The following is a 12,500-nucleotide window of genomic DNA, read 5'->3' on the forward strand; positions in this document are numbered from 1 at the left end:
TTTATATTAAGGCTTACTTGAAGTGGATTTATCTGCCGTTTGAAATGTACACTATGGTGACTGTATGGAATGACATGCTATATATTTTCAAGGCTTTTGTACAGTGCTCAACAGTATTTTGACATGGTGGAACATTGAGGAAATGAAGTGTGGGGGTAAAACACTAATTCCTTTGTATTCGCGGACGGACAGGGTAACAGCAGAAACACTCCATGGAAACCGTAGATGTTTTGCCAGTCCCTTCACTCACTGTACACGCTAAAGAACAGAAAAAAAAAAGTCTGGGCTGAAAGTACATTTGATAACCATGGCTTTCATAGGAATGCCCTTCCATGAGAGCAGGGTTACTGGTATCATTTCATCCCTGGGGGAAGAGTTAAAGAGAAAGAGAGACAGAGAGAGAGAGAGAGAGAGAGAGGAAGCGAGTGGGGGCAAAAAAAAGTCAGCAAAAAGTGAGTTCAAAACAGGAAACTAGTGGCATCGGAAAACTGGAGGGACTCACGCTGCTTCATGCTATACGGTGGCGAGGCTGGAGCATGAGTCATAGGAGCAGATGTACCTGGGGGCTGGAGCTGGAGCTGGGCTTGATCCCACAGGCGGTCGGGGGGATTTCCAGCCTGGGCAGAGCTTTGTTCAGCGCACAGCGTGAAGTGTGTGGGGGTGATGGTGGGTGGAAGCCGCCCCCGATGCATGGAGAGAGAGAGAGAGAGAGAGAGAGAGAGAGACTGCTGGACGGCTATGCCACCTTTAAATAGAACTTCATTCACATTCAGGGTGTTTTTTTTCCCCCCTTCTCCTTCTTTTTTCCTCTCCTTTTCTGCCACCATTAATGTTCCTTCATGGACAGGTTGGAGCAGTGAGGGAGCCCTACTGAGGCTGGTCATGCAGAGGGCTGGCACGCTGATTTGGCAATTAGCCTTTGCCTCCGGAGAGACCTACAGCAGACACCGTCGGGGCAAAAGTAGGTGCCACGGTGAACGCAAAGCCCTGACAAACTGTCCAACACAAAACAAAATAAAACATTTATTTAATTTTGTTATACAGCAGATAGTACTGTATCTACTGAATGTAATGTAGATGCGATGTTCTGTAAGACTGGCTGCAGGCGCTGGCTTAAGAGCTTGTCTGTCCAGGGTCCAGCAGCCTGAGGAATAGCTGCAGATCAGGCAGCAGCCGTGTCTGTGGAGATGTGCTTAGAGCAAGCAGTGGAGAGCAGGGAGGGAGGGAGGGAGAGAGAGAGAGAGAGAGAGGGAGGGAGGGCGGGAGGGAGGGAGAGAGCAAGAGAGAGAAAGAGAGAGAGAGAGCGAGAGCGAGAGAAAGAGAGAGAAAGAGAGAGAGAGAGAGAGAGAGAGAGAGAGAGAGAGAAAGAGCGAGCGCGAGAGAGAGAGAGAGAGAGAGAGAGCGAGAGAAAGAGAGAGAGAGAGAGAGAGAGAGAGAGAGCGAGAGAAAGAGAGAGAAAGAGAGAGAGAGAGAGAGAGAGCGAGAGAAAGAGAGAGAAAGAGAGAGAGAGAGAGAGAGGGAGAGAGAGAGAGATAGAGAGAGAGAAAGAGGGAGAGAGAGAAAGAGAGAGAGAGAGAGAGGGAGAGAGGGAGAGAGAGAAAGAGAGAGAGAGGGAGAGAGAGAGAGAGAGAGGGAGAGAGAGAGAGAGAGGGAGAGAGGGAGAGAGAGAGAGAGCGCGAGAGCGAGAGAGCGAGAGAGAGAGAGCAGCATTCTAGAGCAGGGCTCTGTGAAACGCATTAGCTGCCAATTGTCTCAGCATGCTCCTGGCCACTCTTAATGAACCACTGGAGAAGGAGAGGGGATAGGCGGGAGGTTCCAGAATAATCCATATGTAAAATAACGGAAACACAAGCCTGTTGAGTTGAGGTGAGGGTCAGAGGTAGGCTCCCCCAGGGTCCAAGCCTAACAGACAAAAAAGCTTTTGTGGAGAGTGGAAAAGGGAGGAGGAATAGGATTGTGGGGTGTGTGTGTGCGTGTGTGTGTGTGTGTGTGTGTGTGTGAGAGGGCGGGGGGAGCCCCAGCATCTGCTGCAACCGTGATCTCTCCCTGCCAAGCCAGTGGGACCATGGCCGTTTCATGGGCTGCTCCCCCCCCCCCCCCCCCCCCCCCAGCGTCTTGCTGCTACTCCCCCCCACCCCCCCAACCCACGCCAATCATGGCGGCTGTGATTTTGGTAACAGGAGGAGAGATCGATGAGGTAATGCCAGAGCTAGTTCTGCTTCAAGAAGCCTCGGCAACAAAGGCAATTATCATTTTTTTCTCTCGTCCTTCCAACCCTTTGTCTTTGAAGGAAATAGGGGAAGTCAAAAAGACACGCAGCGATGTTATGTTTGTGAAGCACGTTGTATACGTAAGGACCGCAGATGATTGCTAGTCATATCTGCATTCTCTGTACGTCGGTAAGTGGACCATAACTGCTCACTGTAAAGAGGGACGTTTGTGTTCAGGCTTGCTGACTCACTAAGTCACACAGTGGCCGGTTGTCTGGGGCTGAAAAAAGCAAGGACCCTCCACAAAAATGGAAGAGAAAAAAAAATGGTGTTATGAGCACATCTTTCTTCCAGTCCTCTCCACTGACAGACACATCCTCTGCATGAAACGGGCTGTAGAAGACAGAGTGGAAAAGAAGAATCAGGAGGGATTTCCTCAGCATTCCTGAACATTTAAATAGTGGATAAGGTAACACAGAGTTTGGGCGCTCAAGTAGCCGATGTAACTCTTTCAACAGCCACGAGGCTCTACGCCACACGGCGGAACAGTCTCCCATTAAGTAAACAAAAACAAACGAGAGGGAACTAATGACAACAACAACAACTCACATAGCATGCCCCCAAATCAATATTAAATCCGCAAAGGAAACTATCTGTGCTGCCCGAACCAAACATAGGCTGGGTCATTTAACTCCAATCGGTGGAAAACAACAAACAGACCTATTTCCTGCACAGCAAGACTGATGACAGTGGAAACATTGAGGGGGGGTAGGAGGAAGGGAAGAGTAGAAAAAAGGGGGGGGGGGGGGGATGTTTCAGATGATGTGATGTGAGGAGGGGGAAAATAAATGTGTCAAGCAGTCCCAACAGTTTCCTGCCTATAACAATGCTCTGTGGGGCCCCTCCGTCCAGTCAGTCAAGAGTTCACCGCAGTCCGGCAGTCAGCGACTGATGAGCAGCTCCGACCCCCCCGACCCCGTTACACCACCCCCCCCCCCCCCCCCACCGCCGGACGCTGGGGTACCACATGCTGGACCGGCAGCTCCAGCGGAGAGGGACCGGCCAACTGGGACGGTTCCGGACGGAGGGAGACTAACAGGAGCGCTGAGCGGAGCCATCTGCACACGAGCCGCTCCAGATGAGGTGGGGGTGGGGGTGGGGGTGAGGCGGGGGTGGTGGTGAGGGGGAGGTGGTGGTGGTGGGAAGAGGCTGGGACAGTGGGACAGTGGGATTGCGCTGCGCTGTTGGTCTAACATGCTGACAGGTCTTTTTGGAGGCCGTTGCTGGCCAGGTCCAGGTCTGAGACACTGCTGTGATTAATATGCTCTGCTGGCCACCGCGTCATAAAATGTGCTTTCAGTTCTGGTCCAACTTTACGTAACTTTATTCGTTTAACAGCAGCGACCAGGAATTCTTTTTCCAGTGGCTTTTTCTCGTCTTTTTTTTATGTCCAAAATTGTCTCCGCACACCACACCACCCCTGCCCATCCACCCCTTACCTGACTCATGTTTCAATAGGTGTGCAATTCAATCATTTCCCGTGAGCCTTTGCTCCAGACAACGCTTGGCAGATTCATAAATTATGTATGGATGAAGTCCCTGCGCTGAGTCTAATGTTTCGTCTGCTTGATGCCAGCGCTTGGAGTCCTTTAAGGTGGCGTGGGTTATTTGTGGGCTGCATGACAAAAGCCTCCAGGACTTGAAAGGCGTGAAGAATGCTTCATACCATGCTATATTTCAATCCCGGGCCAAAGGGGAAATAACTGATAACAGGCCAACAGACGAGAGGACAATTCTATGAGTGTGCATGTCGGAGTATGTGTGTGTGTGCGTGTGTGTGCGTGTGTGTGCTTGTGTGTGTGTGTGTGTGTGTGTGTACATGTGTGTGTGTGTTTGTGTATATGTGTGTGTACATGTGTGTGTGTTTGTGTACATGTGTGTGTGTGTGTGTGTTTGTGAACATGTGTGTGTGTGTGTTAGGTACATGTCTGTGTGTGTGTGTGAGAATTTGTGTATGTGTGTTTGTGTGTGTGTGTTTGTGAACATGTGTGTGCACCATAGGTGTCCTACTTACTATTTGCAGCTGCCAGGCAGGCCCTGATCACCTATGACATACTTTCCTCTAAGCTCATTGCATGATACACCATGTTAACTCAGGCGCAGTCTGCAGAGAAGGGGGGAAAACCCTTGTGTGTGTGTCCATGAGGAATGAGAAGAGCGAGGACACGAGAGCAGGCCGCCTCAAAGAGCCTGCAGGGAATACAGTCACCGCCACACTGCCAGCCCTGACGTCCTGCTCCCTCTCTCTCCACCGCTGGCTCCCTTGTTCATTCTCTTCTTCCTTTCTCTCTTTCTCCTACTTTCTGTCTCTCTCCCTCTCTCTCTTTTTCCCTCTTTATCTCTCTCTTTTTCCCTCTTTCTCTCTCTCACTGCTCCCGTTTGGCACGGCTCCCCTGAGCAGAGAGCTGCCAGCCAGGCTAGCGCAGGTGTCTGGGGGAGAGAGGTGGGCACCTACGCCCAAGTGCCAGTGTATGCCAGCTAAATCCCCACCCTTTCAGTCCGGCACCTGGTCTGCTGACGGATGGGTGTGTTAGCCAATGATCAAACACCCCCCTTTCCTTCTCTCTTCTTAAGTGCCTGCTTCAGCTCTTTCCTGTTGGGTTCATGTTACACACAAGTTTGGCAATACCCCTCTCTCCCTCCCTCCTCTCTCTCTCCCTCCTCTCTGTCTCTCTCCCTCCCTCCACTCTGTCTCTCTCTTTCTCTCCCTCCCTCCTCTCTGTCTCTGTGTCTCTGTGTCTCTGTGTCAGGTCCTCTTGTGGCCCTTGACTCCAGTCCTATTTGTTTTCTTCCAGCAGATAGCCATCTCCTCTGCCCCTAATATCCTTCCTCTGGCCCGAGGCTGTAGAGGGGGTGACTCAGCCGGACGGATCAATACTGACCCAGGACCACACTGGCCACAGGCTTCCAAACATAAAGCATTTAAAATAGACAAACATTCCCCTTTGCTTTGCCCCTGAAACAATGCAAACATTCTCTATTTATTTTTAAGGTGTTTTTAATATGTTATTTTAATCTTGGATCTAACTATGCCCTCAGCTAAAACCAATGTTCTGAAATATGTGATGCAAGGCATAATTAAGGTATTTTCCTGAGTTAATCGAAAATCAGGAGAGCTTTAACATTTTTAGTTACATTTTTACAGATTGAAGGCAATCCTTGTCCTGCAATGACATTTCCCTTAAATGTAAAGTTCAAGGTTTATTTCATGACCCTTCTAGAAAGGTCTGTGTTGACTATCCCTCCTGTGAAGGCATAGCCTACTTCGTGTGAACCCTTTTCTTACATACAAACATTTGAGTGAATTCTAGAGCAAGTTGGAAGCTGATGTATTTTGAAACGCATGCTTTTGAAGCATTGCCAGCTATATCGCCTAAAGACACCAGTTAGCGCGTTAGCAAGCTTTTATCAGTGCCAACTCGGCTGTCGGTGGTATTTGCAGGGTTTTTTCGCATGCCTTAGACCAGAACTACTTCAAAATCACCCATATTCTGTGTGTCTTGCAGGAACTGTGACTGTTGTGCTCTCACTTTGTACCTGTAAACACTGTAGGTTAGTAACAGTAAAAGTAAAAGCAGAGACACAAAAACAAAAACTTTATTCTGTGTGCAAATCTATTTCATTTTTCAAAATCTGTATTCTTTGGTATAGATTAAGGACTTCTGTTTTGTAGTGCCAGGAGACAGCCTAAACTATCTCCAAATGCCTCTCTAAATGTGACCAAGACAGTCACCAGGTACCCTCTAGATGTGACCAAGACAGTCACCAGGTACCCTCTAGATGTGACCAAGACAGTCACCAGGAACTCTCTTAAAGATTATCTACATGCTTTCATATACAGATGATCTACATTATTTCATAAGCACTGATGGTGTGAGGGATTTGAGCATATTCCTTTTGTTCTTACCATCCTGCTATTGCGTATAGAACAATTAACCATCTTACTTTCCCTGACACAAGCCTCCAAATCTATATGAACTATAAGCTCAGGAAGTAGGAGCTTTATTGTTAGAGCATATAGCCAGGTCATGTGTCAGGCTATGGCGAGAATCAGTGTGCTGACAGGGCTCGAATTGAACCGCCATTTAATCGCAGTAGAACTTCCCGTTTACATCTGTTCGGCCGTTATCTGCCGCATCGTACAGCCTTATCTCTGGGCTTTGTCTACTCTGCAATTTAAACCCATCGGTTCCGCAAAATTAAACCCATTATCTAAATGCAACGCGGAGGTCATTACCCACAGGCACTTAGCGGCTTTGACCCTCGACGTGAGCACACCGCAAGAGGGAAGCGCCTGTGCGAAACACTCAGCCTGGGTTCAGCCTAGTTGAGCGAGGAAATCTTCTCGTGTTCATCGAGGGGCCAACCTGATCGTTGGATGGAAACTAAGAAGGGGGAAGTTGTTGAGGGAGGTGCTTTGTGAATGACATCAAATGAGAGGCAACACGAGAAGCATCAGACCAACGTCAATGTCCTTTAATTATATTCATTTATTAGAAATTGGTTTGACATTTTTTTTTTTAAATAAAGCAAATTCAATTTATTTCAGCTACTGCAACTCAAAATCGCCATCCCTGTTACCTACTTACACAGTGGGGAACGCTTGATAAACGCCTGTGTGGTCTTCGTCCCCCCCAAAACTATTAAAACAGGCGTAATTTCTCCATTTCATCATGTTTGTGTTGTTTCAAATTAAATTCTGGTCTTTAGGGAGCGTGTAATGAAATTCGACGGGGAGGCAGGCGAATTCATTTCAAAGCCATTCCACTCGAATCGAAAGTGTGGTTTAAGAGAAGCGGCACCCCTACAAATTATGCACGGCTGTAACCGATTCTCTCAAGCAAAATATCGCAAATGAATGGCATTACCAGTTGGTTTCCGAGATTGGCCTTTTCATGGCCCATGGAGAATCTCTAATATAAGCAACTGTCGGGACGAGACGTGGCTCAGGCACCCAACCCCCAAACCCCCCTGCCTCCCTCCACTTCCTCTGAAAGCTATGGAGGAATAAACTGGAACATTTCCCCTTAGCTCTCACCTGCTAGGAACAGCACAAAAAAAGCCCCCTTGTAAAATAAATCCCTCTGTCTGCTTTAGGGGGAGATGATCGTGGAGGAGTGTCTCCTAAGTGTGGTAGACATGTGTGGGGGGGCACTTCATAGGGGGCCCACAGGCTGAAGAGGAGGGGGGCGACAGAGCCGCCTGCTTGGGGCGTTACGAGAGGAGAGGAAGGCAGGGAAGGACCGAGAGAGGGATGCGAGGTGACGGTGAAGAAGTGCTTCTCATTTGTTCTTGCCGAGCGTCCTCTGCTTCTCGGCGTGCTCCACGGTCTTCTCCTCCACGTAGAGGCCCTTGCGCCGGCGCACGGCGTTCATGTACTTCAGCGCCTGGTTGGCCGAGTCAGCCTTCTCCCCGAAGTGCAGGTACTCCTCCTCCGTGGTGGGCACCCAGAACGGGTCGCTCGAGATCACCTGGAGGCACACACACACACACACACACACTGGAGTTAAACACACAAACACACACACACACTGGAGTCAAACACACACACACACACTGGAGTCAAACACACACACACACACACACAGGAGTCAAAGACACACACACACACACACACACTGGAGTCAAACACACACACACACTGGAGTTAAACACACAAACACACACACACACTGGAGTCAAACGCACACACACACACACACTGGAGTCAAACACATACACACACATACACACACTGGAGTCAAACACATACACACACATACACACACTGGAGTCACACATACACACACTGGGGGGCGGTGGCATTACACGTAAGGGCAACTGGAGGGGGGAGGCATTACACATAATTGTAGACAAACTTGTGTAATGTACAATAAATAATACAAATAAATAATCAAATTGAGTTGAGATGGCACAGAAGCTTTTTTACGATAACAATGGCTCCATATCAGAATCTCTCTCACAAACTTCCTCTTTATGCACTGCCTTGCTCCATCACTTTTTGCTCTCTTTCCAATTCTCTCTCCCTCTCTCTCTGTCTGGTGTCATAACAATGGGAAAGCTATAGTGGAGGCTTTCTGAGGGGTGCCCATGGACACAGCAGTGGCACAGACAGCTCATTATGTAAAGCTGCATGACTGCGTGTTCCACTGAAAGAGAGAACGAGAGAGAACGAGAGAGAGAGAGAGAGAGCGAGTGAAGAGAGAGAGAGATAGAGAGATAGATAGAGAGGGACAGAGAGAGAGAGCGAGAGTGACAGAGAGAGAGAGAGAGAGAGCGAAAGAGAGATAGAGAGAGAGAGAGAGAGAGAGAGAGCGCCAGAGAGAGAGAGAGAGAGAGAGAGAGAGAGAGAGAGAGAGAGAGAGAGAGAGAGAGAGAGAGAGAGCGAGAGAAAGAGAGACAGAGAACGAGAGAGAGAGAGAGAGAGCGCCAGAGAGAGAGAGAGAGAGAGAGAGACAGAGAGCGACAGAGAGAGCGAGTGAGCGAGCGAGAGAGGAATAAAGGGAGAAAGCGAGCCTGCTGCCGGGCGATGAGGTGATGCCTGTTGCTGAAGTGGCGGAGGAGGTGGCGGGTGTGGATGTGCCACGCAGAGCACACTACTCTATGCCATGACCTCACAATTAGACAACAGCCAGGGAGCACAATTACAGTACCATACCCCCCCCCCCCCCCCACACACACACACACACACACACACACACACACACACACCACCACCTGGTCCCCACCACTGCCTTCCCCAGGACAGATGGCAGGGATAGCAACAGCCAAGGATTTCTATAGGGGAAAAATAGGAGGGCGTAAAAAACAAAAAAAAAACGTCCACTGCAAGTACAATCGAGAGAGGGGCCGTACTTTTGGAGGAGCATATGTCCCAATGCATCTGGGGATCTATGGGAGGATGGGGGGGCGTTGAAGAGGCAGCTTACAATTGCAACCGCAGCTAAGATTGAATGTACACGCTTCTAAAGCGCTGGGTGGAGGTTCGGGGGGGGGTTGGGGGGGGGGCTGTCAAGCGTTGGCCTTTGATTAAATCTCCACTCGGGGCGCGGGCGCTGAGCGTCTCGCACTGCCGGCTTAGGTTTCGCTCCTCTTTCAGGGCCCTTTGTGTCCCTCGGCGCGCCCTCCTGTGAAGCATGGCTCACAGCGTGGTGACGAGGCACTTTTCATTCGCTCTGAATGCATAACCGCTTCTTTACCCACTTTACCCCCCTTTACCCCCCTTTACCCCCCTTTACCCCACACCCCCCTTCTTCTTTTTTCCTTTAAGGGGAGGGGACAGACACAAAGACGCACACACACATGTGCACACACACACACAGACATACACACACACACACAGACATACACACACACACACACACACACACACCCACTTCAGTCATATATCCCTTCTCTGGCCAACATTCAAACAATATCCTTTACTCCTGGAGGTTCTCGCTGTCGAGGCAGGTTACATCATGCAAATGGCTCCATAAATAAACGACAGCACAAACAAACACAAGCTCGAGCCAAAGGAGGAGCACGCTCACGCTTGCGCTCGTGCGCCGGCTGGCCGGCTGGCCCTGGAATCAAGTTAAGTCCCGACTCAATTCAACTGCCTTCTAATTGCTGCGGCACTGTGGGCCTCGATTGGGCGATTATTACCATAATGGTCGGACAAAGGGGGGAAGGACAGAATACAAATGGAATGGGACAGAATTTTTTAATGAGCCACGGCAAAAGGGGAGGGGGGGGGGGCAGGCGGGCTTAAGAAGGGGGTGAGGAGAAGTGTGTGTGCGGGTGCGTGTGTGTGTGAGGGGGGTGGGGGGGCGGGTGGGGTCTAATGCTGACTGACAGGAGGCCGTGTGTCAGGGGGAAGCGGCGTAGCCCTGGCCAGCGCTTCATGTTGCGTGACAGGAGCCACAGAAATGGATTGGGAAAGTGAGCCCCGCACACACACACACGCACACCGAACACACACGCAAACACACACACCCACCTACACACACAAATGAAAACACCAGCTGGCACACATACACACAAACACAAGATAATGAACACGTATATGTGTAGAGCAACACATGACTCATCACACACAAACACACAAACTCACACACACACACACACACACACACACACACACACACACACACACACACACACACACACACACACACACACACACACACACACACACACACACACACACCAACTAACACCAAACCCGCTCATTACCAATGCCTTTGTGTCGTGAGCCCAATTATGCTAATATGACCTGGAACAGTGGCCGTTTGAGCCCTAGTCCACGGCTTGGCTGTGAATAGGACCCGGCCCCAACAGCAAAAGCACGTGTGTGTTTGTCTGTGTGTGTGTATGCATGTATGAGTGACAGAGCGGAAGACAGACGTGTCACGCACAGATTGAGGACGCGTATCCTGCCAGCCCTACGCGGCTAATGAGCATACGGCGCACTGAGGAGCTAGCTGGAGAGGACCAGAGTAGGGCTCCATACTCGCATCCCAGCGTGAGCATCCAGCCAACCAGAGCAACTGTCAGCAGAGCCATGCTAACAGACAGACAGGGACACACACACACACACCGGGAGATACACACAACGAGCCTGACACACCGCAAGCTGCCATAGCGTACACAGGAGCGAGAAAAGGAGAGGCTTTGTTGTGTGTGTGTGTGTGTGTGTGTGTGTGTGACGGATGGGGGAAGGGCTATTTCCACATCTCAGAACACACCTGATACAGGGGCTCACAAGAACGGTGACAAGAACATGGGGTAGACAGGCATCTGGGTGTGTGTGTGTGTGTGTCCCAACACTGAGTACAGGGGGGAGTGTTGAGTAGGCAGAGAGAGGGGGAGGGAAGAACAGCAGTACTCAGGTCAGGTACACAGGATGGGCTGGGCTGGGGTGGGTAGGTGGGTGGGTGGGGGCATGGAGAGAAGAAATATCATCTCTCAGGCGCGTGGCTCTCTCAGCCCTGGGCGAACTTCATAAAATATAAATGGACAAGACTATTGGCCTGCTGTCTAATTGCTGTTTTTATTGCTACTGGCACCTCGTCACTGTTTCAAGGTCCTAACGATGAGAGGGAGAGAAGGAGATAGAGAGAGAAAGAGAGGGAGAGAGAAATAGAGAGAGATAGAGAGAGGGGCAGAGAAGGTGCGTAGGAAGGCTTCCGACATCAGGGGCATGTCAGGGTGTGGGGGTGTAGGGTGTGGGGAGTGGGGGGTAGTTGAGTGGAGCCAGAGTTTATAACCCTCCAGCCCATCATAACTCTCTTTTTCCCCTCTGACACATGTCAGCCATGCTGAAAACTATCCACCTAATGGCTCGAGCAGGAGGCTGCGGGTGGCCTCGGTCAACCTCCGATCGATAATTTAACGTATGCCACAATTCCTAACAGATGTTCCAACTAAGTATCTTTCGAGGGAGCGCTAGTTTTTCTGTCGCCATTAAAACTGTGGAGAGAAAAACATCCATCCGTAATAAAAAACTCAAGGCAGTCGGTCACTCTGGGTTGGGGTGGGACGATGAGACACAACCAAACACACACACACATACACACACACACACACACATTCATGAGAGCATGGTTTAATGCACACGGTGCCATCTCGATGATTAGCTTAACAATTCGATGGCAAAAACTAAGATTGACTTAAACCTGTTGAACCCTCTCCGGAGGCAGAAACGATGTCCAGATGTCGTTCCCAAAACACCCAGTAAAAATAGATAGCTTGGGCAGCTAATAAAGAGCTCTGTTCTGCAGAAACCTGGGGCCCACCTGGATCCACTTTGGCTTGTTGTTGTTGAACGTATCTGCTAGTGTGCGAGCGTCCTGGAGAACCAGCCTCCACAGACAGAGAGCCATGGAGGACGGCCTCGGAGCCCGAGGAGGATAGTGAGATGAGGAGGAGCACTCGGAAAAGGGAGAGAGAAAGAGAGAGAGAGAGAGAGAGAGAGAGAGAGAGACAGAGACAGACAGAGAGAGAGAGAGAGAGAGAGAGAGAGAGAGAAAGAGAGAGACAGAGAGAGAGAGAGAGACAGAGAGACAGAGAGAACAAGCTCAAACGAGAGGGTGCTGAAAGAGCTGACACTAGCAGTTTCCTAAAGCGAGGGGAGGAGGGGTTAATGCACCACCACCTTGGGACACACGCACACGCAAGACCCAGACACACACAGACACACATACACACACTCACAGGCACACACACACACACACACACACACACACA

At 50.1% G+C, this 12,500-nt stretch overlaps 1 protein-coding gene across 1 annotated transcript in view; it reads right to left on the minus strand.

Annotated features, from left to right (window-relative positions):
* Positions 1-7,416: 7,416 nt before the first annotated feature.
* The window catches only part of efl1 (elongation factor like GTPase 1), a 70,598-nt gene continuing 65,514 nt past the window's right edge, over positions 7,417-12,500 (minus strand). Inside the window, 1 exon segment of the mRNA XM_080843906.1 lies at positions 7,417-7,741. Within this exon segment, the coding sequence (XP_080700032.1) occupies positions 7,553-7,741 (189 nt within the window). The 3' untranslated portion in view covers positions 7,417-7,552.

The sequence above is a fragment of the Sprattus sprattus genome (genome assembly GCF_963457725.1).
Source record: "Sprattus sprattus genome assembly, chromosome: 8".
Taxonomy (NCBI): Eukaryota; Metazoa; Chordata; class Actinopteri; order Clupeiformes; family Clupeidae; genus Sprattus; species Sprattus sprattus.